Source organism: Nelumbo lutea, chromosome 1 (genome assembly GCF_056320005.1).
Source record: "Nelumbo lutea isolate HS-2025 chromosome 1, American lotus-T2T, whole genome shotgun sequence".
NCBI lineage: Eukaryota > Viridiplantae > Streptophyta > Magnoliopsida > Proteales > Nelumbonaceae > Nelumbo > Nelumbo lutea.
In genome coordinates, this window is record NC_142684.1 from 90803476 (window position 1) to 90831206 (window position 27731).

Here is a 27731-nt window from a genome sequence, read left to right on the forward strand (position 1 = left end):
TCACTAAGGAAAGGGGCCCCAAACCCTTAGCGGCATAGTTTAGTCTCGTCCTAGAAACTTTGACGGGTGTGGAGAACAAGCCAGGAGAGCTAAGGAATTCTCCTCCCTTTCCTTCCCACTAAGGAAAGGGGCCTCGAGCCCTCGGCGGCATAGATCGGCCTTGATTGAACTCCCTTAACTTAGTTTCCTAAGCGAATGTCTAAGTAACAAGCCATGACTGACTTCTTTGCTACTTGTGACCTCTCGAAAGGGGGCATCGGCCCCTAGGGGTGGATTTGAGTTGAGCCGAGCCAAATAGTATGAGGCTTGACCTCGGCTTTCCAAGGTAGTATGATGCTCAAGTCAAAAAATCTTAAAGCTCGGCTCGAGTTCGATTTGAGAAAAATGTTTTATAAAAAAAAAAAATATATATATATATATATATAAAATACTTTTATTTTATATTTAAAAAATTAAGAATTATAATATATAGCTATCATTATATATAAAATAAAAATATTATGTATATATATTATTTTCTATAAATTATTATTATTATTATTATTATTATTATTATTATTATTATTATTATTATTATTATTATATATGTATCTATTCAAGCTTGGCTCGCGAGCCTCATGAGCCGAGCCAAGCTTTTCACGACCCGAGTTTGAGTAACTCATGAAGAGCTTGGCTCATGACAACTCCTATAAGTCCCTAAGCGCATATTAAAGAAAGAAAAAAAATGCAAGTAAAGAAGGCACAAGATATGCAAAAAAAAAGTGTTTCTATTGATTTAATTTGTGTGCTTTACAAAAAATGGCCTCAGATGGGGGAGGCCGAGCCCCTTACAAAATTATAAACAAAAGAAAAAGAAAAAAGAAAGGAGAAGAAAGTGCAAATCAAGCATTCTCCTCGGTCATTTCAGCTAGTGCAGGGACCTCAACTGGCACACGAACTTCGGCTTCCAACTCAGGAAAGAGCCCAAGTTTGTTGAAGTCAAGCATCAAAGCGAGCACTTGGGCCTTGGTGTCCTCAATGCCCTCCAAGTACAATGCAGCTCCATAATCGGCCAGTGCCTTGTCGTAGTCGGCAGACACCTTGAAGGCCTCCATGGCCTCCTCTGCCCTCTTTTTGATAGACTCAAGCCGCTCCTCGACCAGGATTCTCCGCTCCTTAAACACCTTGAAATTTTTGTTAGCTGACTTCAATGTGTCCTTCAAGGTCTTCACTAGATCCTTTTTAGTCATAATCTTGGCCTCCAAGACCTTCGTCAAGTCCCGTTCTTCACACATGACCGAGATGATGGACTCTTGTCGCACAAGCCAACGACATAGCAAGACGCTTGCAATAGAAATGCCTCTGTTAGCAATAGAAAAGCGAGAAGTAGAAAATTTATCTAAGTGGCTGAAAACAAGTATTACTTATCTCAGCCATGTGATCCATAAGGGCGTCCCAAACCCCCTGCATGCCTTTCTTCGTCATGGCAAGCTTGTCGACCGGCGGGACCGTCCCAGTAATTAGAGCATGGATGACCCCTTGTGTGATAGAGTCCCCATCCTTCACACTCCACTGGGGATGGAAAGTATGTTGTGCTACCAGATGCACGTCATCCCGTGGCTCAGACGATGCATGAGGTCCCGAGTGGAGAGACCCCCCAACGACACCCTCGGTCGAGGACTCCCTCGGTGTGCTTGCACCTTTTTCGCCATCCTCCGCTTGGCGATCCTTGCTGGCCAGCCTCTTACCCTTCGAGGGTTGAAGCAGCTCGGCAGGCCTCTTCGAGGCAATCTCCCTCCGCCGGTCTCTTCCCCCTCTCGGCACTAGCATCCGTCTACATCAGCGGCTGAGGTAACCTCTTGGTTGGTGCCCCTCCCCTCAGTGCCTATTTCTTTGACTGGCCCTCGCCAGGGGCCTTCTTTAGTGATCTTGTTGCCTCCAACAACAGGTCCTTGGCATTCAGTGGCATCTCTGCAAAAGGAAAAAAAACACATTAGTACCTACTCGAAATAGTAAGTTAGCGTGTCAAGTCGATAGTAAGAGTTCTCCTATAGAGGCGAGCGAGGCTGAGGCCAACCCACACTAAAGCTTCCTCCTCCACTAGGGGCTCGGCTTGGATCTTCCCCGACACCTGAATATGGCAATCACCACGGCCTCCTCATCCTAAATGTAGGGTGAGATCCTCTTGGTTACCAAGTCTGGCTTCCCCCAATCCAACCTAAATGACCAACCCTCGGGGCATGATGCGGAGAAATACTTCTTCTTCCAGTTATGCATGGATGACGGGTTGTCGACCACCCTCCCATGAGGCGCCTGGAACTGGAAGTAGTAAATACCCACTTCAGAGCGATGCTGCCTTGGGATGAATATGCACTGGAAGATCTTCGTTGTTAACTCGGTGCCTCGGAGTCGAGCCATCACCATCACGATGATAATGGTCCTGACGGCGTTGGGGTCAACTGGCTTAGGGAGATGTTGTAACACCTCAACAACTCGAGGATGAGGGGAGGAAGGGGGAACCTAAGGCCAAATTGGAGTTAGTGCTCGTGAATGCACACCTCGCCCTCGTCTGTCTGCCATGACTAATTGCTAGTGTCAGGGACCCTAAGTCTGTACCCCTTCAGGATGTAATATTACTTAGAAAGAGCCTTCAGTTGCTTTATGCTAAGTGTGCTATCTAGCTCAAAGCATGCAAAGCGCTCTACTACTATCCCCGGGCAGCGCACTCAGCCACCAACCTTGGACTCGGCTCTAGGGCTTCGTCACCTTCCACCACATTGGGTGACCCCAAGGCACCATCGGCATCCCTCGACCTCATCGACCCGACACTCTCATGGAGAGACTCATTGTCCCGTCGGCTGCACTCGACGCCTATAGGGGCAGTCCTCCTTAGCACATGGATCTTGGGCCAAGGAGTAGGGCCCTCGGACTCACTAGCCTAGCTCTCCCTACTACTAGCCGAGGTGATAGCACGAGGCAAGAAAGCGTTCGATTCCTCATGACACTCAAAACATTTGGGGCTAGAATCGAAGTAAGACATGGCCATTATTTGGGTCTTTACCTAATGGATGAGGTCTTGGAGAGTTTAAAGGTGATGAAAGTCGAAGGCTGAGGTCTCTGAAGGTTCTAGCTCTCGAAGGAAAATGGTGAAGACTAACTCAACTAAGTGCCCTATTTAAAGGAAAATGGATGACTTAGATCATCTCTGATCCAACAGTCACAGAGTGACTGCCTTAACAGTCCGAATCAATGCTCAACATGTGTCGATTGCCATGGGAAGACGAAACAACACTGAGTAAGTCACCAGTCTACTCATTGAGTCAATTAGTTCGCTCACCGATCCAAAGCCAGATGCAACTCGACCCAATCGACCAATTGCTCATCTCGCATACGGTCATGATGCAATGACCTGTCTCATGTACGGTCACGACCCGTCGCTTATTTTAGGCACGGTCCAGACCCTTTGATGCCGAGACTTGTCGCGCAAATGGTCAGTACCTGGTGTCGAGACCCATCTTCTGTATAGCCATAACTCGTTGATGTCAGCACCCATCTCATGCATGGCCATGGTGTGTCCGCTCGTCATCTGTGCCCCATACGGTAGCAACCATTTGAGGCCGATGCCGGACCCATCAACACCTCTGTGAAGCACTCAACCAGAGGGCACATGTGTTTCGTACCCATGCCATGCACTGTATCAAGTTCTCAGAAGTCGAGGCCAATGCCTCTACACTCCTAGTCCTCCACAACTCTCTCAAGAGGCAGAACTGACAAAGTAGCTACCACAAAGACAAGGGAAGCCCTCCGAAGCTGAGGCCGATGCCTCTAGAGCCAGGTTATCTTCAACGAAGCCAAAGCCAATGTCTGCATGCTTTTGAGCCAGGTTATCATCAATGAAGCCAAAGCTAGAGCCAACGTCTCCACGCTCCTAAGCCAGGTTATCTCCAAAGCCGAGGCCGACGTCTTTGCACTTAAAGACAAGGCTCTCCCTAGCAAAGCCAAAACCAAAGCCGAGGTCCTCGCCAATGCCAACCACTTAGCACCTCCTATCAAGGATGATACACTCTCTTCAGCCGAAGCCAAGGTCCTCGCCTAGACCTCTACCACAGCCTTGAGAGTCGGGGGCAAATGATGTAGGCACACATGGCAAACCCAATGGCATGGGTGCACATGTCAAACCTAAGATGGCAACGTGTGGCACTTGGTAGATCACATCCTGACTGTTTGCTCGTAACTAACTCCAGGCAAGTTCATCTATAAATAAGTGGCGTCACTATGAGGTAATCCATCTTGGCATTTACTGCTCTAAGCGCTCTACCTTCCTTGTGACCTTGTCTGAGCTATTCTACTTAGGTCTTGTTTGACCACTTATATCTCTCCTTGCTAACTTGACTGTCGGAGTCTCCACCCCTAGGATAACACTTGGGGCCTCTGATGTACCTCTTCCTCTACAAGTCAGACTTACGGGCCCTTGGCTCTACCAGCCTTTGGACACCTTAGCAAGCCCTCGTCTCAGAAGCGTAATTACATTGTTGCCCTCAACCATCCTATGCAGCAACAAAAACACAAAAACATTATGTAATAATACAAAACTTTTTAAATAACATTTAGGCACCAATCTAATATTTTATATTAATCATATATTAAAGAAAAATAAGTGTAATAAATAATAATTCCTTTATTGATGTTTGAAATAAAATATAAAATATAAAACCAACACAAAAATGAAATTGTTTTCCTAGTGCTAGGTCAACAATTCAGCCTTTTAGGTCATATTTGTCAACCATTGATTTCATAATTAAAATAAAGATTAAAAAAAGATAAAAATACAAAAATATATGAAAAAAATTAGAAACTCTATAGAAAACATTTATTCACATATCTAATATTTTATATTAATCATATTTAAACTTATATACGATAAACAAGAATTGTTTTAGATTTTTTTATCCATGATATAAATAAAATTAACCCAAAAATAAAATTGTTTTTCCAGTTTAGTGGTAGACCAATTCAACATTTTAGGTCAGATGTATCAACTCGTGAAATTATAATATATAATAAAATTTTAAAAAGATAAAAATATAAAAATATACAAAAATATATAAATTATGTAAAAAACATTTGAATATATCTCTTTATTAATGAACTTATGTGACAAATATGAAAATTTTTATAAATATAAGAATATAGAAAACATATTATATATTATCATCGTCATCACAAAATTTATCACGTAAAATTATTTGTACTTTTTGTTTTTCTATGTTTTTCTTTAATAATTTATTATTATTTTTTTTTGAGAAATGAAATCGGATCTATCAAATTCTGCAGAGTTAGCAAGAATATGTGCGAATGGTCAAAAACATTGCGCTCAGCTCTCAGTGCGTATGGTAGCAATTTAATAGCCCCTTGCTCTCGATTTAAAACCTTGGCAATTTGAAAACCAGGTGGGTTGGCTTTGCCTATCTGTACCTCTTCCCTCCATTGGAGAACTAAAAAGCTTCAGAGTTGAGGCCGCATAGTTTAGATACACGATGCTAGGTAAGGAAAACTACGCGGTGCCCACTAAGGTATGGTGCACAATTTAGAACTCTTAAATTTGTGATTCGATGTTTGTGGACTGAGGGGTTTGTATTATATTCCTTGTTTGCAGGGGGACAAATCGAAAGAGAAGATAAGGTATCGATGGAGCTCACAGAAGAAATCATCCAAAGCATGGAAGTTGGTATGGTCTTCAAGGACTATGTGAGTATCTTCAGTTCTCTCGATAGGTTTGATCGGTAGATTTATATTTATGTTCAGTGATTTTCTTATGTTTTGTAAGTGCTAGTTTTCCAGAGAGGGAGTTTCTAATTACCAATTGCCCTTAATTCTTCCTTACTTTTGAACCTTAACCCTAATTGTTATTACCCTTCAACTCCCCTGGGTGCATATATGGTTGCATTTAAATAATCATAATTCGGCTTGTTAGTGTTGGCTCGTAAATCACGATTTCTGGCTTAAATTGTGGATCAATTGAGTGGACTCGGCTCAGTGTTTTATCATTTGGGTGGTGAATTTACTAATGTTTAGTTATTCATCAACTTGGTTTTACCAAAAGAAAGTTATTCATCAACTTGGTTTATTAATTTGTGAATCTAGTTATTGGCTCAAAAAAGAAAAAAAAACTACTTATCCTTTTTGTTATCATGTAAACTATCCAAATACAATACTGCATTTGTATTCGTCTCTAAACCATATGATGGTTGTGGTAGTTGAATTGTTAAATTACACAACCTGTGTACATAACTTACATGTGCAAGTAGGCTTTGTGAGTGGACACTTCTAAATTGGTTGATTGTAACCAAATATATTTTAATACCATGATATTTCAAAAGGAAACCACATGATGAAAAGCTTGTTTTATTAATTCTAGATTATGTTCAACTTTTCTTCTTCTTCTTTTCATTTTACTCTGAAAATTTTGTTGAATTGACTTATCAACAACTGGTCTAGGGCAAACCAATGAGGAAGGGCACTACTACCTTGAAATTATAGTGTCAGCTTTAGCCCATCAATCCGAGGATGAAAATTTTCCACCATATCTGGAATAGATAATAATGCAATTATCCATAGAAACAAAACATACATACAAAAGTGAGAAAAGGAAGGAAACTATTTTCTTTTACCACTTTTAGAAATAATAAGAGGGGTATATTACTTAGGACATGATGCTGTTATGTTACAATTTATAATTATTATGTGTATCTTATGATTTGTTTCATGAACCTTACTAATTATCCAGTTCAAATGGTTCAAATCAATTTGATTATGACCTAGTTTTGTACCTTGTCTTTTCTTTATTTTATTTTTGTTATTGGAATTTATGTTAAACCCTTACTAGAATAAGAAATGTTTGGGTTACGTAGGAGAGACCCTTTTAAAAACTACAATTATCAGTGTTTCCTAACTTGCTTCTTAAGCATTACCAAGGAAAGATTTTACTAAAAGAAGTAAATATATTAAAAATAGGGAACATACCTATAGTTTGTTGTTGTGCTCTATATGCTTATTGAAATCATCTGAATGGGCAATTTGTTACTGTTTACCTTTTGCTCTTAAATGTCCTTTGCATCTCATGTTTGTTTAGTTTTCCAGCTGGAGTTTATGGTTTTCCTATGGATCTTGATTCTATTCATAATAATAGAATTGATAGGTCAACCTGCAAGTAGCACTTTTTTTGCGCTTCTGAGTTCTGACCTGTCTATAGGTGTTTTACTTCTGAGCTGAACTCAAGAAGCTTGAGCTATATATATTATAATTTGGAGCCTGTTTGGTTTTGGTTTTTACAATGTTACTAGCTTTGTTCCTAAGAATATCCTGAAGTTTTGGTTTTCCTGTTTCGTGGTACATCAGTTCATCATCAGTCATCAGAATATGCTTCATTTTTCTTGCCTATTGTTTAACTATAATCTTATATTAACATGATAACTACTTTTTGCAGAATGGTAGAATCAGTTCAATGGATTTTCACAAGACATCAAGTTATCTGGTAACAGCTAGTGATGATGAATCAATTCGCCTCTATGATGTACCCAGTGGAACGTATTCCTCTTTCATTTTGACTTTCATTTAGGATATGCTTGTCAACTCTCTGTTGTATGCTGTTTAGGGCTTTTGTTATTTCAATTATTTAGGAAGACATACAAAAGTGAAGCTCTTTGGAGAGATTTACTAAAGAAAGACACATTTTAATGTTCTCTTGTAGGTGTAAAGTTGCTCATAATGACTTAGTTGATTCCTTCATACTAGCGTTTGTAATCTACGTGTTAGTAAAGGGGCTTAGGGGGTGCTAGTCAAGTTTCCAATTTGAAGAATTTACATTGCAACAGATCCTCACCCTCAGGCCAGTCTCATTTGTTGACCTCCCAATTCAGTTGAACTGGTAAAATCAGGAAAAAAAGCTACCTTCATTGGTTGACCTCCCAACTCGGTTACTTAGAAATTTCTTAGAAACCTAAACTGGAGGTCTCAGTTTCTACTTACACTATCCTTGTTTTTTTTTGCATTTCCATCCTTATCGAAATTTGGTGGTGGTTGCATTCTTTATATGCAAATTTTCCAGTGCTTTCTTTTCCTTTACTGTTCTTGATGATAAGAACCATTCCATCCTCCCAGATGCTTGAAGACCATTAATAGCAAAAAGTATGGTGTTGATCTTGTTTGCTTCACTTGTCATCAAACAACAGTTATATATTCTTCAAAAAATGGTTGGGATGGTAAGTTAATTTACATGTAGTTTTTGCCCAACAAATTTTTTCTTAGAAAACTCATTTATTTAACCAACTTATTCAGAATCACTGCGGCTTCTTTCATTGCATGACAACAAGTATTTGCGGTACTTTAAAGGACACCATGACAGGTATTGCTTCGCTTGATAACAGTTATCTTTAACTTGGTGCTTTTGCCCAGTATAATACACTGGTGATTATTCTTCTGATGTCTTCTTTAATTAGGGTTGTATCACTCAGCTTCAGCTCTAGAAAAGAATGCTTTATTTCTGGCTCTCTTGATCGGACTGTTTTACTTTGGGATCAACGAATTGAGAAGTGTCAGGTTTGTGGCCTTGGCAAATTTGCATCCAATATGGAGATTTGCTACTTTTTTGAGTTGATTTATGATTCCATTTACTGTACCATAGGGCCTTTTACGTGTACAAGGAAGACCTGCAATTTCTTATGATGAGCAAGGATTAATATTTGCAATTGCCTTTGGAGGTTATATAAGATTGTTTGATGCTCGCAAATATGAAAAGGTTAGTAGCTGCATAGTTGCTTCTTTTTTTTCTGAACTCAACAATTTTTATTTGTACTTATTTGAGCACTCCTGTTGTCCTCAGGGCCCTTTTGACATCTTTTCTGTTGGGGGAGATACATCTGATGCCAATGTAGTAAAATTCAGTAATGATGGGAGACTTATGCTTTTGACCACAATGGAGGGGCATGTTCATGTACTGGATGCATTCCGTGGTACACTGGTGAGTCCTGCTCCCAAGTTGCAACATTTCAGAAAACAATACCGTTTGTGCAATTTCTTTGACATCAGTCTCTACTTAGTTGACAAACTACATCATTGTCTGGGTTTGGCTTGCATTGAGATCTCCTGCAACCTGATCTAACTTAGTTGACAACTACATCATGCCATATTTTATATAATAAACTAAATTCTTATGCTTAGTGGATGTCTATTTCATTGCTGTTGTAAGAGAAAAGAACTCAAACCTCCCCAATCTAAAGGGTCTGTTATTTCAGATCAATGATAATGTTGGTTAAGGTGAAATTGATTCATGTGGATGAAGACATTAGGTTAGACTAATATTATATAGTTATTGTTTGCATGTTTTTTGTTTAAATTTGTAGGCTTATATTAGGGTTTATGTACATGTTAAGTTTACTGAGATTTGGATCAGATCAGATTCAGATATCTAAATTTCTTATCTGATAAGATCTGGATTTACCAATATCCAAATCTAATCTGACCTGTTTCATCCCTATTCCAGTTTGTTATGATACTGAGACCTAGCAGCTGATCTGATTTGACTGAGTGAGCCAAAATTATGACCAGCTTGTTAGGAATGGAAGCTTAATATTGAAGCTTTTATTCACACTAAATTTGACAATACCTGCCTAAGGGTGTATACCCTAGGCAATATGTTACTTCTGCTTAGATTTAGCCTTTTTTCTGCTGGTAGTTGAATCTCTTATATGCTTACTTTAAGCTTCTGCTACTGTAGCTATCCACACATAATGTTATGCCAGTTTCAAGTGGCTCCACCTTGGAGGCATCTTTCAGCCCTGAGGGAATGTTTATTATATCAGGTAATGCAAAGTCCTCTATCATTTCTTTCTGTTTTTTTTTCCTGAGGAAATCTTTTCTCTTTTCCAGTGAGCCCACTGGCAACATCACCTAGGGAGAAAATAAACCTAATTTAATGAGTGCATGGATCCAGTCTATAGGCTCTCTTTTATGCCAGAAAAATATTTTTATTGGTCCCAAGAAAAATAAAACAACATGAAAATGACTATTGGTACCAATCAGGATGTTCTTTAGCATATGAAGTCACTTTTGAAGCATTATCCTGGATTTAGTCCATGCTAATATTTGATTTGATAAGCCCCTTTATTCAACTTGCATATTCCCCCCCCCCCAAAAAAAAAAAAAAAAAACGGAAGAAAAAATCCAAGTAAAAGAAAACAAAAGATTATTCAGACAATGCTCATAAATTGGAATGATCTTGTAAGCTTTGTTGATCTGCTTTTCCTCCTTTTCAGGTTCAGGGGATGGTTCTGTCTATGCCTGGAATGTCAGAACTGGAAAAGAAGTATGATGCAAAAACTTTTCTATTTGATTCTACTGCATATCTGCTTTTGTTTTCTCTTACTTTTTTGGTTTTTTTTTTTTGATCAATAACAAGATGTTTTATTAGATTGTACAAATTGTGGAACTTTAAGTACAAGAAAGGGGAGGTAAAATGTCTTAACTCCCCCACAACAGAGAACAAGAAAGAAAGCTAAAAATTAGCCCAAAACAAAGAATCCTTAAGCACCCCTTGCTTGGCTAACCCATCAGCCATTGAGTTAGCACTTCTCTTCACCCAACTGTACTTCACCTCAATATCTCTACTTAGCCATTTGAATTTTTTTCTTTTCATTTCTGTAGCTCCACAAGCCATTGCTGTCTTCCTTCAGCCACCTAATCACCACCTCTGAGTCCCCTTCAATGACCAAGCACCTAATTTTACTTTTTTGGTTTTGTTGTCACATTAGTACCTGCCACTAGCGGAAATGAGCATGGGCAAAGAAGAGAAAATAAATAAATAAACATGTCGAGTGCATTTAATATGTTAATGCATTCAGCTTGTTAATCCAAAAAGTTACCATACGTAGGTTTCAAAACTTTTTTTTTTTTTTTTTTTGAAAAAGCCCAACGGAAGAATCATTGAAATTGATCATCTAGTATAGGTTTCAAACCATTTTTAAATGGCTGTTTGTAAAGATTTTTTATCAGCATCATGACCAAAAGGGCTTTATATTTGGAGATGGCTCAAGAGAGGAAAGAATGAACTGTAGAAAGATTACTAAAATTAAATATGTATGCAAATATGGTCGACCACTCAAATGAACCCCAGGGCCTGGATTTGTAAAGATTTTTTAAATGGCCTGGTCCTTGTATCTTTTACCATTTTGACCTGCATCCTCTTGGATAGGTGTATGAACTGTAAAGGAAAAAAGGATGCTACCAACTTGACCTGCATATTTGTATCATTTCTTACAACGCTGGCAGACAAAATATTAGATCAACATGAAAAATGCCACCTTTCTAAAATGAAGAACATTAACAGATAATAACATATGATTAAGAAAAAGTATTGAAAAACACCTAACAGACAAAACACAGAACAACTAAAATTAAAAACCAAATCATAAAATATGAAATAAACTTCAAGATAAGTCAGTAGTTTTATAAAATATACATGCACAATGAAGTGAGAAACAATCAACAATCCTAGAAAAAACAAGGAGCAGTGACAAAGAAAGAATACTATATGAAGACAATAAGATAGGAATTTCTATAAAGATTCATGTACAATAAAAATAATAAGGTAAACAAAAAATTAAATCCTCCAATGCCTGTCACTTCCCCTCCCTTCTCTTTCTCTCCTCTCCTCCAGGCCCTTCCCTCTTTTGTCACCCAACCCTCTCTCCCTCTATCTGTCACCACCCCACCCCTACAATCCACATGCCCCCTATCCCACCTTCATAAATGTGCAGAATCAAATAAACCATGATACATCCAAAAGAAAATTCCTCTGAAACACTATTTATATAACAAATAGGAGATAATGGTGAAACAGCTACGTGAAAAATGTGTAGCTTAAAAGGGAAAGTTCAGATAAAACATTATAAAAACTGGACAAAACTTTAAAAATCCTAAAGAGAATATTTTAGTAGGAGCAAGTCCTATCATATAGCAAAAAGGGAAGCAAAGAAAGAGTGGAAATTCAGAACTCAATAGTGCACAAAGTTAATGATATGAATTGATGAGTTAAATTTCTAGAAGGTAAAGGAAATGAGATATTGACAAAAAGGATGTATAAAAATAAGAAATTGATAGAGGTGACCATGATTGAAATTTAAGGAAAAAAGAAAATCAAAGCTGAAACTTTGTAGAGAGAAACAGCTAACAAACCTTTTTCTCTTTCAAAAACAAATAAAAAAAGAACTTTAATTAGCCACACTAAGAACATAAATAGCCCTTCTCTCTCCCTCTCTCCCTCCTCCATCCCTCCTCTACAATTCCATACGGAAAAAAAATGCTGATTTTGGAGTTTGAGTTCATGAAAGTACGAAGACGATGCAAGTACATGTTATGCACAAAGGTTGGAAAAACATGAGTCTAATGGTTGGGTGCAAATTATGTATCATATATGTATCTTATACATAACCCGATTGCGCAGATGTGACGTTGTTTATCTGGGTTTCTTCTTTGATTGTCCATCTCCTTGTTGGTTGTCCTTCCCTAAAAAAGTCAAAACGCTAAAATAATGCAAACAACAGCAGCAGTAGAGTGAAGGTGAGGTGAAGAAAGCTGTTAGTTCAGTGAAAGAGCTAATGCAATGATATCTTATGTCCTCTCTGTTTTCTATTTTTTGGGCAGTGGTAAAGAGGGGGAAATTAAGGAGAGATTGAGAGTTCTTGGTAAGAATGTAATAGAACATGAGAGCAAGAGAGGAGCTTGGAGAAGGCTCTAAAAAGAGAGTTTTGGGGGAGACTGGCATTGGCTGTCGTACCTAAGGATAAGCTTGTGGGCCAAGCCACTCCTGTCACCCAAGAGAGAGGACAAATAAGATGGGGAGTTTTTGAAAATTCAGTATTGAGGGAGAAAGAAGGGGAGATTTTGGAGGACAGAGAGAAAGCACACAATAAGAAATCGGGAAAGGAAAAGAAGAGTGTCAAAAAATAAAAGAAGAAATAAGAGGATTAATACTTTTCTTTTTGAAAAAAGTTAACTAATTTTATTAATGAAAGGATAGGTACACAAGAGGGTGTACAAGTACAAAGGAGGGACTGGACCCCTGAGAACTACACAGGAGGACAGGAATCACAGTACAATGACTCTAGAATAACTCCTAATTTTGCTAGACCATCTGCAATTGCATTTAGCTCCCTTGGCATCCAGGATAGAGAAACATTCATATGAGCCAGGATGTCCCTTGCCTCTGATAGGAAGTGACTAAGTCTCCAAGGTTCGGCTTCTTGTTGTTCCAACCATCTTATAGTATTGGCTGAGTCACCTTCAATTGAGAAGCTTTGAATGCCCAGTTTGCTGACTAAGCGAATCCCTGCTTGAGCTGCTAACACTTCTGCCTTTGTGGAGTCGGCTATCCCAATCAGACCACTATAAACCCAGCAGGTGTGGCCATTCTCGTCTCTTAGAATTCCTCCTATGCCGGCGGCTCCAGGATTACCATAAACATTTCCATCAAAGCTAAGAGTCCAGAGTCCTACCCTTCTAACTGAGGGAGCTCTGGAGGGGGGTAGGTAGGAGGGGAGGAAACCAGGAAGTTGTATATGTTTCTTCTGAGATCATTGAAAATAACTCCTGTGAACTCCTCTGAACTAGAGGCCCACAAGTTGCAGTTGTGAGTGATGTGGTTGATCAGCTCACCCTTAGATTTTGACCTATTTTCAAACAGCCGATTGTTTCTTTCTTCACAAATTCCTCAAAGAACAGCATGCAGAATTATCAGCCAATAGGTCTTACCTCTCTTGCTCAAACCTCTTCCTTGCCACTGAGAAATCAGGTCCTGAAGATGATTAGGAGCCACCCAACTGAAGCCAACTAAATGAAGAAAGAAGTTCCATATGCTGCTTGCTACCTGGCAATGTATGAAGAGATGGTCTGTTGTCTCTCCTTCACGTAGGCAAAGGGTACAGACGTGAGGGGTGATATAAAGCTTCCAAGATTTTTCTTCTGCAGTAACTCAGAAGTGTTCACTCACTGCAGGGAAGCCTCCCAAACAAAGAAACTCACTCCTGAGGGTATAAACTTGCACCAGATCTTCTTATAAGGGAAGTCACTGTCTCGGGTACCTGCAACCAGAGCTTCGAAGAAAGACTTGGACGAGAACTCACCTCCAGGATGGGGTTTCCAGACTCGGGAGTCTTAGGAATTTGGGGAGATGTAGGCTTCACTGAGAGAAAGGAGGAGTTCAGTTAGCTCACTGATCTCCGGATCCCTAAAGGGTCTTCTGAGATTCAAGTTTAGGTTTCTTCCATTGCTAGAAAGGGGAAGGCACTGGGAGATGGTTGCACCCTTATTTAGAGTAAGGTTATAGAGCCTGGGATACAAATCTGCTAATGTGGAGTTGCTCTACTACAAATCCGTCCAGAATTTTATTCTAGTACTGTTACCCACCTTGTATCTGATGAAAGAAATAAAGAGGTAGTGGATAGCAGAAATACCTTTCCAGAGATTTGAGAAAGCTGATCGGTTTGAGCGGAGATTGCAATCCCAACCGTTTACATTTAACCCGTACTTGCTGGTGATGATAGTTGCCCATAGAGAATTTGATTCCGTGAGGAATCTCCACAGCCATTTTCCAAGAAGGGCAATGTTTTTCTCTTTTAGATGCCCGAGTCCTAATCCTCCAGCCCCTTTTGGTTTACAGACCTGATTCCAATTTACTAGGTGCCCTTTTTTTACACCTCCGCCTTCCCAAAGGAAATCTCTTGGGATTTTTTCAATCTGTGATCTGACTCTTGCAGGGATCGGAAATACTGATAGGAAATAGACAGGCATGTTTGCAAGGGAGGCCTTAATTAGTGTAATTCTACCCCCTTTTGATAGGTAGTGGCTTTTCCAAGTAGCTAACTTCTTTTCACACTTTCCACCACAGGCTCCCAAAAGCTTGAGTTTTTTGGATTCCCTCCTAGTGGCATGCCCAAATAGGAAAGGGGGATTCCCTCCTAGTGGCTTTTCCAAGTAGCTAACTTCTTTTCACACTTTTCCACTCGACAATTCAGAATTTCCTTGAAATTCTCCATCAAGGACTCTACGATCTGGTTTATTGCTGCTAGGCTACTCTTTGTGTAATTTACCTTCAGCCCCGATACTAATTCAAAACACTGAAGCACTCTTTTCACATTTGAGATGTTCTTCGAATTGGCTTCCAGGAATAAGATGACATCATCGGCAAAGAGGAGGTGGGAGACATTTATGGCATCTCTTCCTACCTCAAAACCTTTGATCAAATTAAGGTTTTTAGCTTTCTCCAAAAGCTGGCTAAAAACATCGATTACCATTGTAAAGAGGAATAGGGAGAGGGGGCATCCCTGCCATAGACCCCTGCTAGCTTTAAAATAACCTTTGGGCTCTCTATTGATCATGGTCGAGAACCAGGTAGAACTAATACAGCCTTTCATCCATTGCAGCCATTTTGTACCGAAACCCTTCAAATTAGGATCTGAAGCAGGCAATCCCAATCGACTTTACCACAAGTTTTTTCAATGTCTAGTTTCACTAGAAGGCCTATCCTTCCACTTTTCCTTCTGTCTTCTACAACATCATTTGCAATTAGGATGCTGTCTACTATTTGTCTTCCTCTCACAAAAGCAAACTGATTTTGAGAAACCAACTCTTTTAGAACTTCCCTGAGTCTTTTTGCCAACACCTTTTCCATTATTTTGTACACACTCCCTACAAGACTTATTGGCCTGTAGTCTTTTACTTCCAAGATACCATTTTTATTTGGAATGAGACATATAAAAGTGGAATTAACTCCTTCATTGACCACCCCCGTGGAGTGGAATTCTTTAAAGACCTCTAGAATATCCTCTCTTACTACTTCCCAACAGATCTGGAAGAAGAAGACCGGAAAACTATTAGGACCAGGTGCTCTATCTCCGTCCATATCAAAGACTGCTTCTCTTATTTCTTGCTCTTGGAATTCCCTTTCAAGCCAAATTCTCTTGTCTTCTGCTAGAGTTGGTCCTTCCCAGTTTCTAGAATTAAAACTCCTGGCCCTTTCCTTGGAGTAAAGAGATTTGAAATGGTTTAAAAAAGTATTGGTGATATCTTCTACTTCTTCCACTTCCCTCTGGTCCACCTTAATTTTTGAGATGAGATTCTTTCTGCGTCTACCTGATGCATAGCTGTGGAAGAATTTTGTATTGTTGTCTCCTTCCTTTAACCATCTGACCCTTGACCTTTGCCTCTAAAAGATTTCTTCTTTTCGGATTACCTTTTCCCACAAACTCCTTAGAGTAACTCTCCTGCTTCTTCCTTCTCCGTCCAGATCTCCTAACTGCTCTTTTTTGTCTAACTCTTCCAGCTCCATAAGGATGGCATTTTTTTCTTCTGTGAATGATTTGAACTCTTCTCTCCCCCAGGACTTAAGTTTTCTTTTCAGGAATTTCAGCTTTTGCAACAATCTGTACCCTGCCCAGCCTTCAACTTTGCATTCCTTCCACCATAAAGCTACATTTTTCAGGAAATCTTTGTGATGGGTCCTCATCTTCTCCAGTCTGAATGGATGTTTTCCTTTCAAAACCAGGTCTGTTCTCAAAACTAGAGGTTGGTCTGAAGGGCAGCGAGGTCTAATTTCTTGGAGGAGATTTGTAAATTTTTCTGCCCAGTCTGCGGAAACCAGAAAACCTATCTAATCTGCAGCTTATTGGATTCTCTTGAAGGTTTGACCAAGTGAACTGACCATTATGGAGAGGAAGGTTGCAAAGGTTATGCCTCAAGATAAAACTGGAGAATTCTCTCATGCTTCTGGTTGTTTATCTTCTGTTGGAATTTTCTTGAGGAAACCTTGTTACGTTAAAAATCACCTCCTAGAACCCAAGGGATTTCGTCAAACTCATGAAGAGCATCCAATTCTTCCCCAAAACTTTGTTTGTCTGAAGGTGCATTAGGTCCATATACTCCAGTCAAAATCCAACTAAAACCATCAGATTTATTAGTGAAAAGGACAGAGATTGAGTGCTCTCCTCTGTCTATTTCAGTACCTGAAACCTCCTCTTCACTCCAAGCTAGGATAATTCCCCCCAAGGCACCTAAAGCAGGAAGAAAAACCCATTTCTTGCCACGAATTCCCCAAATTGCTCTCAGCAGCTTCCTATTGACTTCTTTTTTATTGTTTCTTGAAGGATACTATATCTGTTTTTTCTCTTCTCAGAGTTTCCTTTACCAGACTTCTTTTTAGTTGGCCTCCCAACCCTCTAACATTCCAACTTAATAATTTCATTGAGCTCTTCTTGCTGATTTTCCCTTGACCGCCCTAGACCTTGTTGTTTTTCAATCTGACATTCCCCATTGAAGTCTCCTTAGCTCCCTTTTTGAGATCCTCTTGCCAATGGTCACAAATTCAGCCTTCTGGACTGCTTCTTCTCCCTTTTTTGAATCCTGATTGAGGGTAGGTCCCTTTTCTTTGCTTATCCCCAATTTCCTGGCTATTTCAGCAACTTCTCTTCCCAGATTATTGTCCCTTCTGTGTCTATTGGAACTGAGCTGCCTTTCTTCTGACTCTTTGTGGATACTTGGGTTAATGCACGGTTGGGAGAGGTCTCCGTTCAAACCTGAAAGACAAAGGGAAGAAGTGAGGTGAGAACCAGGATTTGGAGCAGGCAAAGAATGAAAGACGTGATAAGTATAGGAGGGAGTAAGGGACACTCTGTTTTGAAGGCTAGATTCTCATCTTCCATCTCTCTCTAGACTTGCTGGTTCACAATCTATTCCGTACTCAGGGTGTACAAGGAGTGTCTGCTCAAATATTTCCACACTGCCCCATGCTTCCTTTCCAGAGAACAGATCTTTAGCTCTTGAGAACACCACCTCACTGGGGTCTAGTTCAACCTCTGTTTCGTAGGGACTTGTCTCTCCTTCTGATTCAGATTCGTCTGCCTTGAAGAGAGGATGATCTTGGCTCTTCTGGAGATGACGGAGGCCTGAAAACCGCCCTGTTGTGTTTTCCTGAACTTGGGGGAGTTTCAGGCATCGGTTTTGATGGAGCGCCAACTCGTAACCACCCAAACCAACCGGCGCCAGCTCCGCCAGCTCCGTCTTAGAAGGGAGTTCCTATGCTAGAGGACTCTACCCGGCGTCGGATGATGGACATCGAACGGCGGATGTCGAAGACATGCTGAGTCACCTAGTTATATTACGAGTTCGCTACTAAGTTACCTAGTTACTAAGTTTACCATTGTGTTTGACATGCTATATATACTCGTCTGTTTTAAGCTTTAATAACAACAAGAATTTCTTTCGCAATTCTCTTTACTGTTGAGGCTCTACGCCCATCTCTTACGTGAGTCTTATCGAGTCTGAAGCTGACTCGATCGTCCGGGTACTCGTAGAGCCATCTCTACCGAGCGCCTCACGCTGCGTCAAGTGGTATCAGAGCGGGAGTTGGCCCAGTGAGATGGCCAACCAAGACAGTAGCAGTCGCAACCAACCCCGTGACGGAGATCAGGGGTTACAAGCTGTTTGGAGAGCAATCGAAGAACATTGAACAACCACTCGTAACATTGAGCAATAGTTGGCAGAGATCGCTGGACAGCTACGGACTTTGTTGCGGGAGGATGTTCCAAGGAATAGGGATAGCGCATTGCATCAAGTCAGAGGAGACGACCACGGTAGGCCAATCATTGATCCTATGCCTCAATTACCAAGGAACCCTATTATTAATGATGATAGCGACATCGAGCTAGAGTTCGGCGTTGCTCCAGTTATTCCCGATGACGGCAGGATTGGAAGGAATTGGCGAAATCATGGCAATTTTAATTGCCGTCAGAATGATGATGAGTTTAAACTAAAGGTGGATATCCCTACTTTTAGTGGAGATCTGGATATAGAGGGTCTTTTGGATTGGATCACCGAGGTCGACCGTTTCTTTGACTACATGGAGATCCCGGAAGAGAGAAGGGTGAAACTAGTAGCTTTTCGACCGAAGGGAGGAGCATTGTGTCTGGTGGGAATGAATGAGGGAGACTCGGATCAGAGAAGGAAGAGGTCCAGTTCGAACATGGAGACGTATGAAACAATTAATAAGAGGAAGATTTTTGCCTCCTGGTTATGAGCGATATATGTTTGAATCGTATCAAAGATGTGCGCAGGGAACGACGAGTGTGAACGAGTACACCCCAGAATTTCTGAGATTGGCTGAGAGGAATCAATTGTCAGAAAGTGACAATCAAAAGCAGCCCGTTATTTGAGTGGTTTGAAGCCTGCTATTCGAGACAAGATTGGAGTCCAGATGGTTCTGAGTGTGTAGGAAGCAAGGAACTTAGTTTTGAAGGCTGAGTTGATGTTTCAAGAGAGGACTCGAGCTGATAATTATCGACGGTATAGCGGGAACGACAATAGGTCAGCAGCAATTGATAAGGGCAAGCCAACTCAAGGGTACAACCCTCCCACCCGCCTAATGTAGCTAACGCCAATAAGGCCGCAATGGGAGGAAATACTCGAGGTAACACTTCAAACCCTCCTAACATTAATCCCTATGCAAAACTTGCTCCTTTTAAGTGTTTCAAGTGCAATGAAGTTGGCATAGGTCTAGTGACTGTCCTAGGAAAAAGGCAATTAGCATAGTAGAAAGGGATGAGGAAGAAGTTTGCGATGATGAAGTATATTGTGCTCCCGATGGAGAGGACGAAGGAGGTACTTATGAGCATGAAGAGTACACGTGTGTTGTGAGGAAGCTCATGCTATCTCAAAAAAGTAAAGATGACACAATGACACCGGCTGTTTCGCACTAGGTGTACGATACAAGGCTAGTTATTTGAATTAATTATTGATAGTGGCAGTCAGGAGAATATTTTTGGCAGAGATGTGGTGAGGAAGTTGCAACTAATTTATGAGAAACACCCGAACCCTTAAACGATTGGTTGGATCAGAGAAGTTGGGGGCGTCCGTGTGGAGGAACGCTGTAGGGTTCCATTCTCTATTGGTAAGTACACTGATGAGGTTTATTGCGATATTGTGGACATGGATGCTTGCCATATTTTGCTTGGTAGGCCTTGGCAGTTTGATGCAGATGCTAAACACTTGGGGAGGAAGAACACATACTAGCTCGAGAAAGAGGGTGTGCACTATACATTGTTGCCTAGGGCGGAAAGGAACCAAACCAAGGCTTCAAAGGTGGAGGAGAGGAATTTTCTTACCATAACACATTGCCACTCTAAGTTCGTAAGGGAGTGTAAAGATACCCCCGAGATTCACTTACTGGTTATAAAAGGAGAAAGTGTGAGTGAACCACTAGGGGAGAACAAAATTCCAGTGGAAGTGCATGGATTGCTCGACGAGTTTCGTGATGTAGTTCCTGATGATTTACTTAATGAGCTTCCGCCCATGCGAGACATTCAGCACCATATTGATTTTGTTCCTGGTGCTAGCCTACCTATTCTGCCACACTATAGAATGAGTCCTAAAGAGAATGAGATCTTATGGGAGAAGGTAGAAGAGCTGTTGAAAAAGGGACACATCCAAGTTAGCATGAGCCCTTGTGTGGTGCCGGCATTATTGACACCGAAGAAAGATGGGAGTTGGAGGATGTGTGTTGACAGCAGAGCAATCAACAAAATCACTATTGGCTACAAGTTTCCCATTCCCAGGCTGGATGACTTGCTTGATCAACTTGATGGGGCTGTGGTCTTTTCCAAGATCGATCTCAGGAGTGGTTATCATCAGATCAGAATCCGTCCCGGAGACGAATGGAAGACTGATTTCAAGACAAGAGATGGATTGTTTGAGTGGTTAGTCATGCCTTTTGGACTAACTAACGCACCAAGCACCTTCATGAGACTGATGAATTAGGTATTACGTCATTTCATTGGTAAGTTTGTTGTGGTATATTTTGATGATATCTTGATTTATAGTAAATCTGTTGATGAGCACATAGGACATATCCGAGGGGTATTGAGTGCGTTAAGAGAAAATAAACTATATGCTAATTTAAAGAAATGTACTTTTATGAGCGATAGTTTATTGTTCTTGGGTTTCGTTGTAAGGATGGAATTAAGTGGATGAGGGGAAAGTGCGAGCCATTAGTGAGTGGCCAACCCCAACGAATGTCACCGACGTAAGGCATTTTCATGGGTTAGCAACTTTCTATAGGCGGTTTATCAAACACTTTAGTAGTATTGTAGCTCCTATCACTAAGTGCTTGAAGAAAGGTAAGTTCCAATGGGGAGAGGAACAGGTGCAAAGTTTTTTTCTAATAAAAGAGAAGTTATGCACCAATCCCGTCTTAGCTCTGCCAAGCTTTGACAAATTATTTGAGGTTGAGTGTGATGCTAGTGGAGTGGGCATAGGGGTTGTGTTATCAGAAGAGAAGAGGCCAGTTGCTTTCTAAGTGAGAAGCTATGGGAAGCCAAGAAGAAGTGGTCTACTTATGATAAAGAGTTTTATGCTGTTGTGAGGACATTGAAGACATGGGAACATTATCTGATTGCTAAAGAGTTTGTCTTTTACACCGACCATCAACCTCTTAAGTATTTAAGTAAGCAAAAATAGTTGAGGAGTGATCTGCATGCTAGGTGGTCTGCTTTTGTTGATAAATTCCCATACAAAATTATGTATAAGGCCGGACAACAAAATACCGTGGAAGATGCTTTGAGTAGACATGTGGCCTTGATCAAGACTCTTAGTATCGAAATCGTGGGCTTTGAATGTTTGAAAGATCTGTACGCTCAGGATGAAAACTTCAAGCAAGTTTGAGAGAAGTGCATGAACAGGCAACCAACGGGTGATTTCTACGTACATGATGGATTTCTTATGAAGGGAGACCAATTGTGTATTCCTTGCATATCTCTTCGCGAGAAAGTCATTAGGGATTTGCATGGTGGTGGCTTAGCAGGACACCTTGGGAGGGACAAGACGATTGAGGCTGTCAAGGGGCGTTACTACTGGCCTAAGCTAAGAAGAGATGTGGCTACTATCGTGAGTAGGTGTTATATATGTTAGATAGCTAAGGGACAAACCCAAAATACTGGTCTTTACTTGCCTTTACCAGTTCCTACTGCTATTTGGGAAGACTTGTCTATGGATATTGTACTGGGCTTGCCGAAGACTCCACGAAACATGGACTCCGTGTTTGTGGTTGTTGACCGGTTTTCCAAGATGGCGCATTTTCTCCCATGTAAGAAGACCGCGGATGCAACAACAACAACAACCAAACTATTCTTCAGGGAGATTGTCCGTTTACACGGGGTGCCTAAGACCATTACGTCAGACAGAGATACGAGATTCCTAAGTCACTTCTGGATGACCTTGTGGAGGCTATTTGACTGGTCATTGAATTTCAGCAGTACAGCTCATCCGCAGACCGATGGGTAGACATAAGTGGTGAATCGAACTCTTCGCAACCTGATCCGCAGTATTTGTAGAGAGAGGCCAAAGCAGTGGGTCTTTGCCATAGTTCAAGCAGAACTTACCTACAACAATGCAGTTCATAGCTCTACAGGTAGATCCCCATTCTCTATTATTTATATGAAAGTATCTAACCATGCTTTGGATTTGGTGAAGTTACCCAGGATACTAGGTCTTAGTACTACAACAGAACAGTTGGCAAGTCAGATTCAGTCAGTACAGGAGGAAGTACAGCAAAAACTTCAAAGGGCCAATGAGAAGTACAAACTTGCAGCTGACAGGCATAGAAGGTACCAGGTGTTTGAAGTTGGCGATAAAGTCATGGTGTTCTTAAGGAAAGAGCGCATACCCATTGGGAGACATAGCAAGTTAAAACCTAGGAAGTATGGCCCGTACAAGATTATTAAGAAGATCAATGACAACGCTTACGTAGTGGACTTGCCAGATCACATGGGTATTTCCAAAACGTTTAATGTTGTTGATCTACATCGTTATTTGCCCGAGGCAACACTTGCATATCCCGATCATGACTCGAGGTCGAGTTCTTTCCAAGTGGGGGTGAATGATGGAGCGCCAACTCGTAACCACCCGAACCAACCGGCGCCAGCTCCGCCAGCTCCGTCTTAGAAGGGAGTTCCTATGCTAGAGGACTCTACCCGGCGTCGGATGATGGACATTGAACGGCAGATGTCGAAGACATGCTAAGTCACCTAGTTATATTACAAGTTCGCTACTGAGTTACCTAGTTAATTATAAGTTTACCATTGTGTTTGGCACGCTATATATACTCGTCTGTTTTAAGCTTTAATAACAACAAGAATTTCTTTCGCAATTCTCTTTACTTTTGAGGCCCTACGCCCAACTCTTACGTGAGTCTCATCGAGTTCAAAGCGGACTCGATCGTTCGGGTACTCGTAGAGCCATCTCTACCGAGCGCCTCGCGCTGCGTCAGGTTTGGTTAGAGAAGGTGGGGTCTTGGGTGGGCTTGGGTCTGGCAGATCTTCCAACTTTGTTAGCTGAGCTTTGGGGGAGATTCGGCCCAGCACTTGCGTCTGTAGTGGGTCCAGTAAGGACTGTTTGGGGGCCGGCCCAAGTTCTGACTCAAATTTGAATTTTGAAAATGCTTTTCGAGAGGGGGTTGGCCCGCCTTGCTTTTTCGGCTCCTCTTTTTAAGATGCCTAGAAAGAGTTCTTTTGGGTAACTCTTTAGGTTTCTCCAAAAAGGCTTTTTTCTACTAGTTTCCTTCCTTCAAGCTTACCAAATAGCCCAGAAATAGTTTTTGTTATAGCCCAGAAATAGTTTTTGTTCCTGCAGGGGCTTCAGCTCCTATTTTGGAAAGGGGGAGGTGAGTTGACTCGACAAGTTGGGGAGGAGACTCGGTCGTCTTCTCCACTTCGACTGGGAGGTAGAACTAGACTCTGCGCTCTAACAGAGGAATGGATTGAGGAATCGCATGAGCACCACGACTTCTAACCTTTATACAAGCGAAACTCAAGGTTGAAAGGTCTTTAGTTTTCCTGTCGATTTCCTCTAAGCCACCACACAAGCTTCCGATCAGGGTGAAGAGCTCCTCAGTCCAGAGGTGGTAGGGTAGACCGTGGATTTTGAGCCAGCCATTAAAGATTAGGGAGTCCAGAGAAACAGGTTTTCCGTACAGCTGGAATTCCTTTAAGCTAACCCACCTTAGCACTAGCTCCTCAGAAGGAGCAAAACCCACCGTCTATCAGCATCGATCGGGTGGAGACTTACTAGCTCATGAGAGTGGAGGTTTGCTGTGAGTCCTAGTGTCACTTCCCTCCAAGAAAGAGCTTCATGCTTAGTGCAAACCAATGCTTGCTTCCACAGACCGAAGGGTTTATCTTGGTGGATCACTGAAATAAAAGCAGACCCTCCTGCCAATACAACTTTGCTTTTTTTCTCAAGCTGAGGGAAAGAATTTACAGAGAGGTCAGGAGGGGTGGGATTTGCCTTTGGAGGGGATAGGGAGTTCAATACACTTTTGAATCTCATCCAACCTCTGCTAGAAGGCTCTTCAGGTAAACAAATGTTTTTCCATTTATAGTTTTTATCCAAACTGCTCAAGCGTATGAACCTTCTCCACTTATTTTCTTGGGTCTGAATGAGGAGGGTTCTACCCTGTTCAGATCGGTATTTGTCTTTGAGATGTCGATTTGGGTCCCTGATAGCCTTTTGAATGAAGTTTCTCTACCACTTCACCTCATCGAAAGTTAAAGTCAATCTTGTCCAAGCTCCTCTGCTTCTTTCCGTCACCTCTATCAAGCCATGTCCCTCTGTTTGAGTTTCCAGTTCGAAAGTCTTCGCGCCGTTGTCTTCCGAAGTTTTTTGTCCATGGGTTGATCGAGAGTTTGTTAGTCTTCACGTCTATCGCTCTCCTTAAGATCCAAGAATTACCACTTCGAACCTCATTATTGCTGCCCTCCACAAGAATTGGTTTCAGACTTTGAACCCCCTGATTTTCTGTAGGGGTGCTGGGCCCAACCAAATTGCTTTCACTATAAACCACAATCTTGAATAGAGGATTAATACTTGTATGGAGCTACTGATTGTTGAGATCTGTTGTCCCTGTTAGTTGTTATCTTTCCAAATCTGGCTTGTTCCAGATTTCTACCGTCTGGCTGCAAAACCTTGCCACCATCATCGCCTACACCTCTGTACCAACCCTCCTAATCAGCCAGCACACAAAAAACCCTAGCACCATTACTACGAAACCTTACACCTCTCTACAACCAACTAGTCGAAACTATTCCAACAATCACCACCACTATGAAACCCTACATAAAAACCCTAGCAAGAAACTACTCCGGCCACCGCTGACTGAACCCAAAAACCCCTTCCATGAAAACCACCCAAAGAAGGAAACAAGGCAAAAGAAAATTATGCAGAGGGAAAGAACTCAATGTCAATGACTACTCTCCTGAATAAGGATGAAAAATGGTGAGGGCAATGGTAGAAGAGAGGGATTGGTGGATCCACAAGAAGAAGAAGCTTCTTGCAAGTGCTTAAATGGAATACAATTGATTCTCAGTGACAAATGGTCCAATGGAGGCATAGGTTTGCTGTAGTATTGGTTGAAAAGGGAAGAGGCCTCGTTGGTTCTCAAGCACCGAGTCTTCAATCAAGTGTTAGTCTTGAGTAGCGAGCCCTCAGACTTGATGATCTCACTGTCTGATCTACCACATGTTACATGGTGATTCACCCATAGTTTTTAAGGCGCCAAGGCGAGGCTAGGCGACAGGGGGGTGCCTTGTTGCCTAGTTGCCTAGGCGATGGATTCTTTTTAGTAAAATCATATATCCTAGGGTAGTTCCCTAGGTTCCATAACCATCTTTCCTTAATAATTATCCATAGGTTTCGTAAGAGAAGTATAAATTTCATGTTTTAAGTTTAGAAAATCAACATTTTATGAGAAGAAAAGGAACAAAGGAAAGAAAATTCAAAAAATATAGGGGCTGAACCCCTACTTTTGTTATAGGAAAAGAAGAAAAGAAAAGGTGGAGGAAGAAGAAGATCTGTAAGAAGAAAATGTGTTGATTAGACAAAATTTTAAGCTCTTCCCTTGCTTATTGTTTCAGGTTCTGAAATCTTTGAGGATTCAATCAAGGATCAAAACTTTGATATGATATGCCCCGTATCAAGTGTATTGTATTGTATCTTTGGTGCACCAATACACATGTTCACAGGTGTTTTTGGGAACCCATTTTTAAAATAATATATACATATATATATATATATATATATTTAAAAATAAAATTGAAAACCAAAGAAATAAAAAAATAGGGGTAGTATCGTTATAAGTACCGATACATTTCTGCCGATATACAGAGGTGTATTTATACTTGGAAGCTTGAACCATGGGTTCAATGCGGCAGTTAGCAATGTTTGTGTTGATTAAACCCTAACAAATAAGAAAATAATAAAAAGAAATTAGTGCAGAAACACATAAAATGAGTATTCTAGTTTAATAATGCCTATTTTATTATTATAATGTCAAAAATTAAAAATATAAAAGTATTTTATAAAATAGTGCACAAAACTACTTGGCAACTGGGCGAGGCGAGCCTCCAAGGTGCCTTGTCGCCTTGACAACTATGGTCGCTTCTTTGAACAGTGGAGGTGTGTATTGATTATTCACACACTCAAATAATGTGTTAAGTGTGAATCTGACCCACACGCTCACTTATAAGAAACTCATGTAGATTCCATTCCTTGAATGAAAAGATTCCATTTCACGAAAGGAGAGAAACTGTCTGTATGCCCTTTTGTTGTTAGGTTATATATGTAGACGTGTCATAACTGAAAATAAATGTTTTAGATTGATGTGCAGTTGTACTGCTATTCCTTGATTTCCACTTCCCTTATCCCTTAATTCTCTTAGCCCCCAGTTTGGGAGTGCTTATTTTTAAGCGCTTATTGGAATAAGAACTTATTTGAGGCTGGACACCAGCAAGCATTTATTAGCATTTTGGTAAATAAGCCCCAGTAAATGCTTATTCATGGAAATAGGCCCGTTTTGAATAAGCACCTGTCTTGGCCTGCCATATATTTTATGAAATACCTACCCTACCCCTCCTATTTGAAAGAACCACTTTTTCCCTGAACACTGGTAAGTGCTTATTTGAATAAACACTTATTTTAACAATAAACACTCTCAAACTGGAGCTTATTCTTGTAAGTTGTTAAAAATGTAGAAATTCTTGCAAGCAAACACTAGACTAGTTGAGTTGAGTGTCATTTGCTAGACTGCTGCAGCCTTATTAGCAGGGTTGATTTATAATTCAAATAATACTGGCTCTTGGTTTTACTTTTCCAGGTTGCTAGTTGGATGAGTGCTGAAAGCGAACCTCCAGTCATCAAATGGGCTCCAGGGAGCCTTGTGTTTGTAACTGGGTCTTCTGAATTATCATTTTTTGTTCCAGATTTGTCAAAACTGGGATCTTATGTTGGAACAAAGTAGGATAACCTTTATGAGAGCAATGGGCAGATTGCTTGTGTATGAATTTGTTATGAGCAAGATATAAGTAATTCTAATAGGCTTTTCAACCGTTTTACTGACTGTTGACTGTGCTGCAAGGTGCAATGAGCTAGCTGATTTAGGGCACATGAGTATCAATATTAGATCTTATGCATTGAAGGTTTTTTGCTTTGACACTTTTTATCTCCCTATAAATGGATGGATACCTACACTGATTTTTCCTGACTTACCGGTTCTATTGTCTATTATTGGTTATTATTTCACCTCCATCAAGAAGCCGACACTGAAGAAGAGAAGAAATTCAGGTTCTGATTATAACTAGTCTTCCACCTTTCTCATTTCTTTG

General features: G+C 40.8%; 1 protein-coding gene across 4 annotated transcripts; it reads left to right on the plus strand.

Annotated features, from left to right (window-relative positions):
* Positions 1 to 5213: 5213 nt before the first annotated feature.
* Positions 5214 to 27466, plus strand: LOC148876087 (Transducin/WD40 repeat-like superfamily protein). Of its 4 annotated transcripts, none has more exons than XM_088966036.1 (11): positions 5214 to 5523; positions 5636 to 5727; positions 7466 to 7566; positions 8140 to 8240; positions 8317 to 8383; positions 8478 to 8577; positions 8663 to 8776; positions 8861 to 8998; positions 9755 to 9839; positions 10293 to 10342; positions 27224 to 27466. In XM_088966036.1, the coding sequence occupies exons 1-11, from the start codon at positions 5517 to 5519 to the stop codon at positions 27365 to 27367; spliced, it is 999 nt and encodes a 332-aa protein (XP_088822162.1). In that variant the 5' UTR covers positions 5214 to 5516; the 3' UTR covers positions 27368 to 27466. The 4 variants fall into 4 exon arrangements, with proteins under 4 accessions (XP_088822162.1, XP_088822163.1, XP_088822164.1 ...); XM_088966037.1 differs by having other exon boundaries at positions 5288 to 5523; positions 8493 to 8577; XM_088966038.1 differs by having other exon boundaries at positions 5294 to 5552.
* The last annotated feature ends 265 nt before the right edge of the window (positions 27467 to 27731 follow it).

Excerpts from the sequence above, each read along its gene's own strand:
- LOC148876087 (XM_088966036.1), top strand. Across the intron at positions 5,728-7,465 it reads GTATGGTCTTCAAGGACTAT|AATGGTAGAATCAGTTCAAT; the intron begins GTGAGTATCTTC and ends TACTTTTTGCAG. Across the intron at positions 8,578-8,662 it reads AACGAATTGAGAAGTGTCAG|GGCCTTTTACGTGTACAAGG; the intron begins GTTTGTGGCCTT and ends ACTGTACCATAG.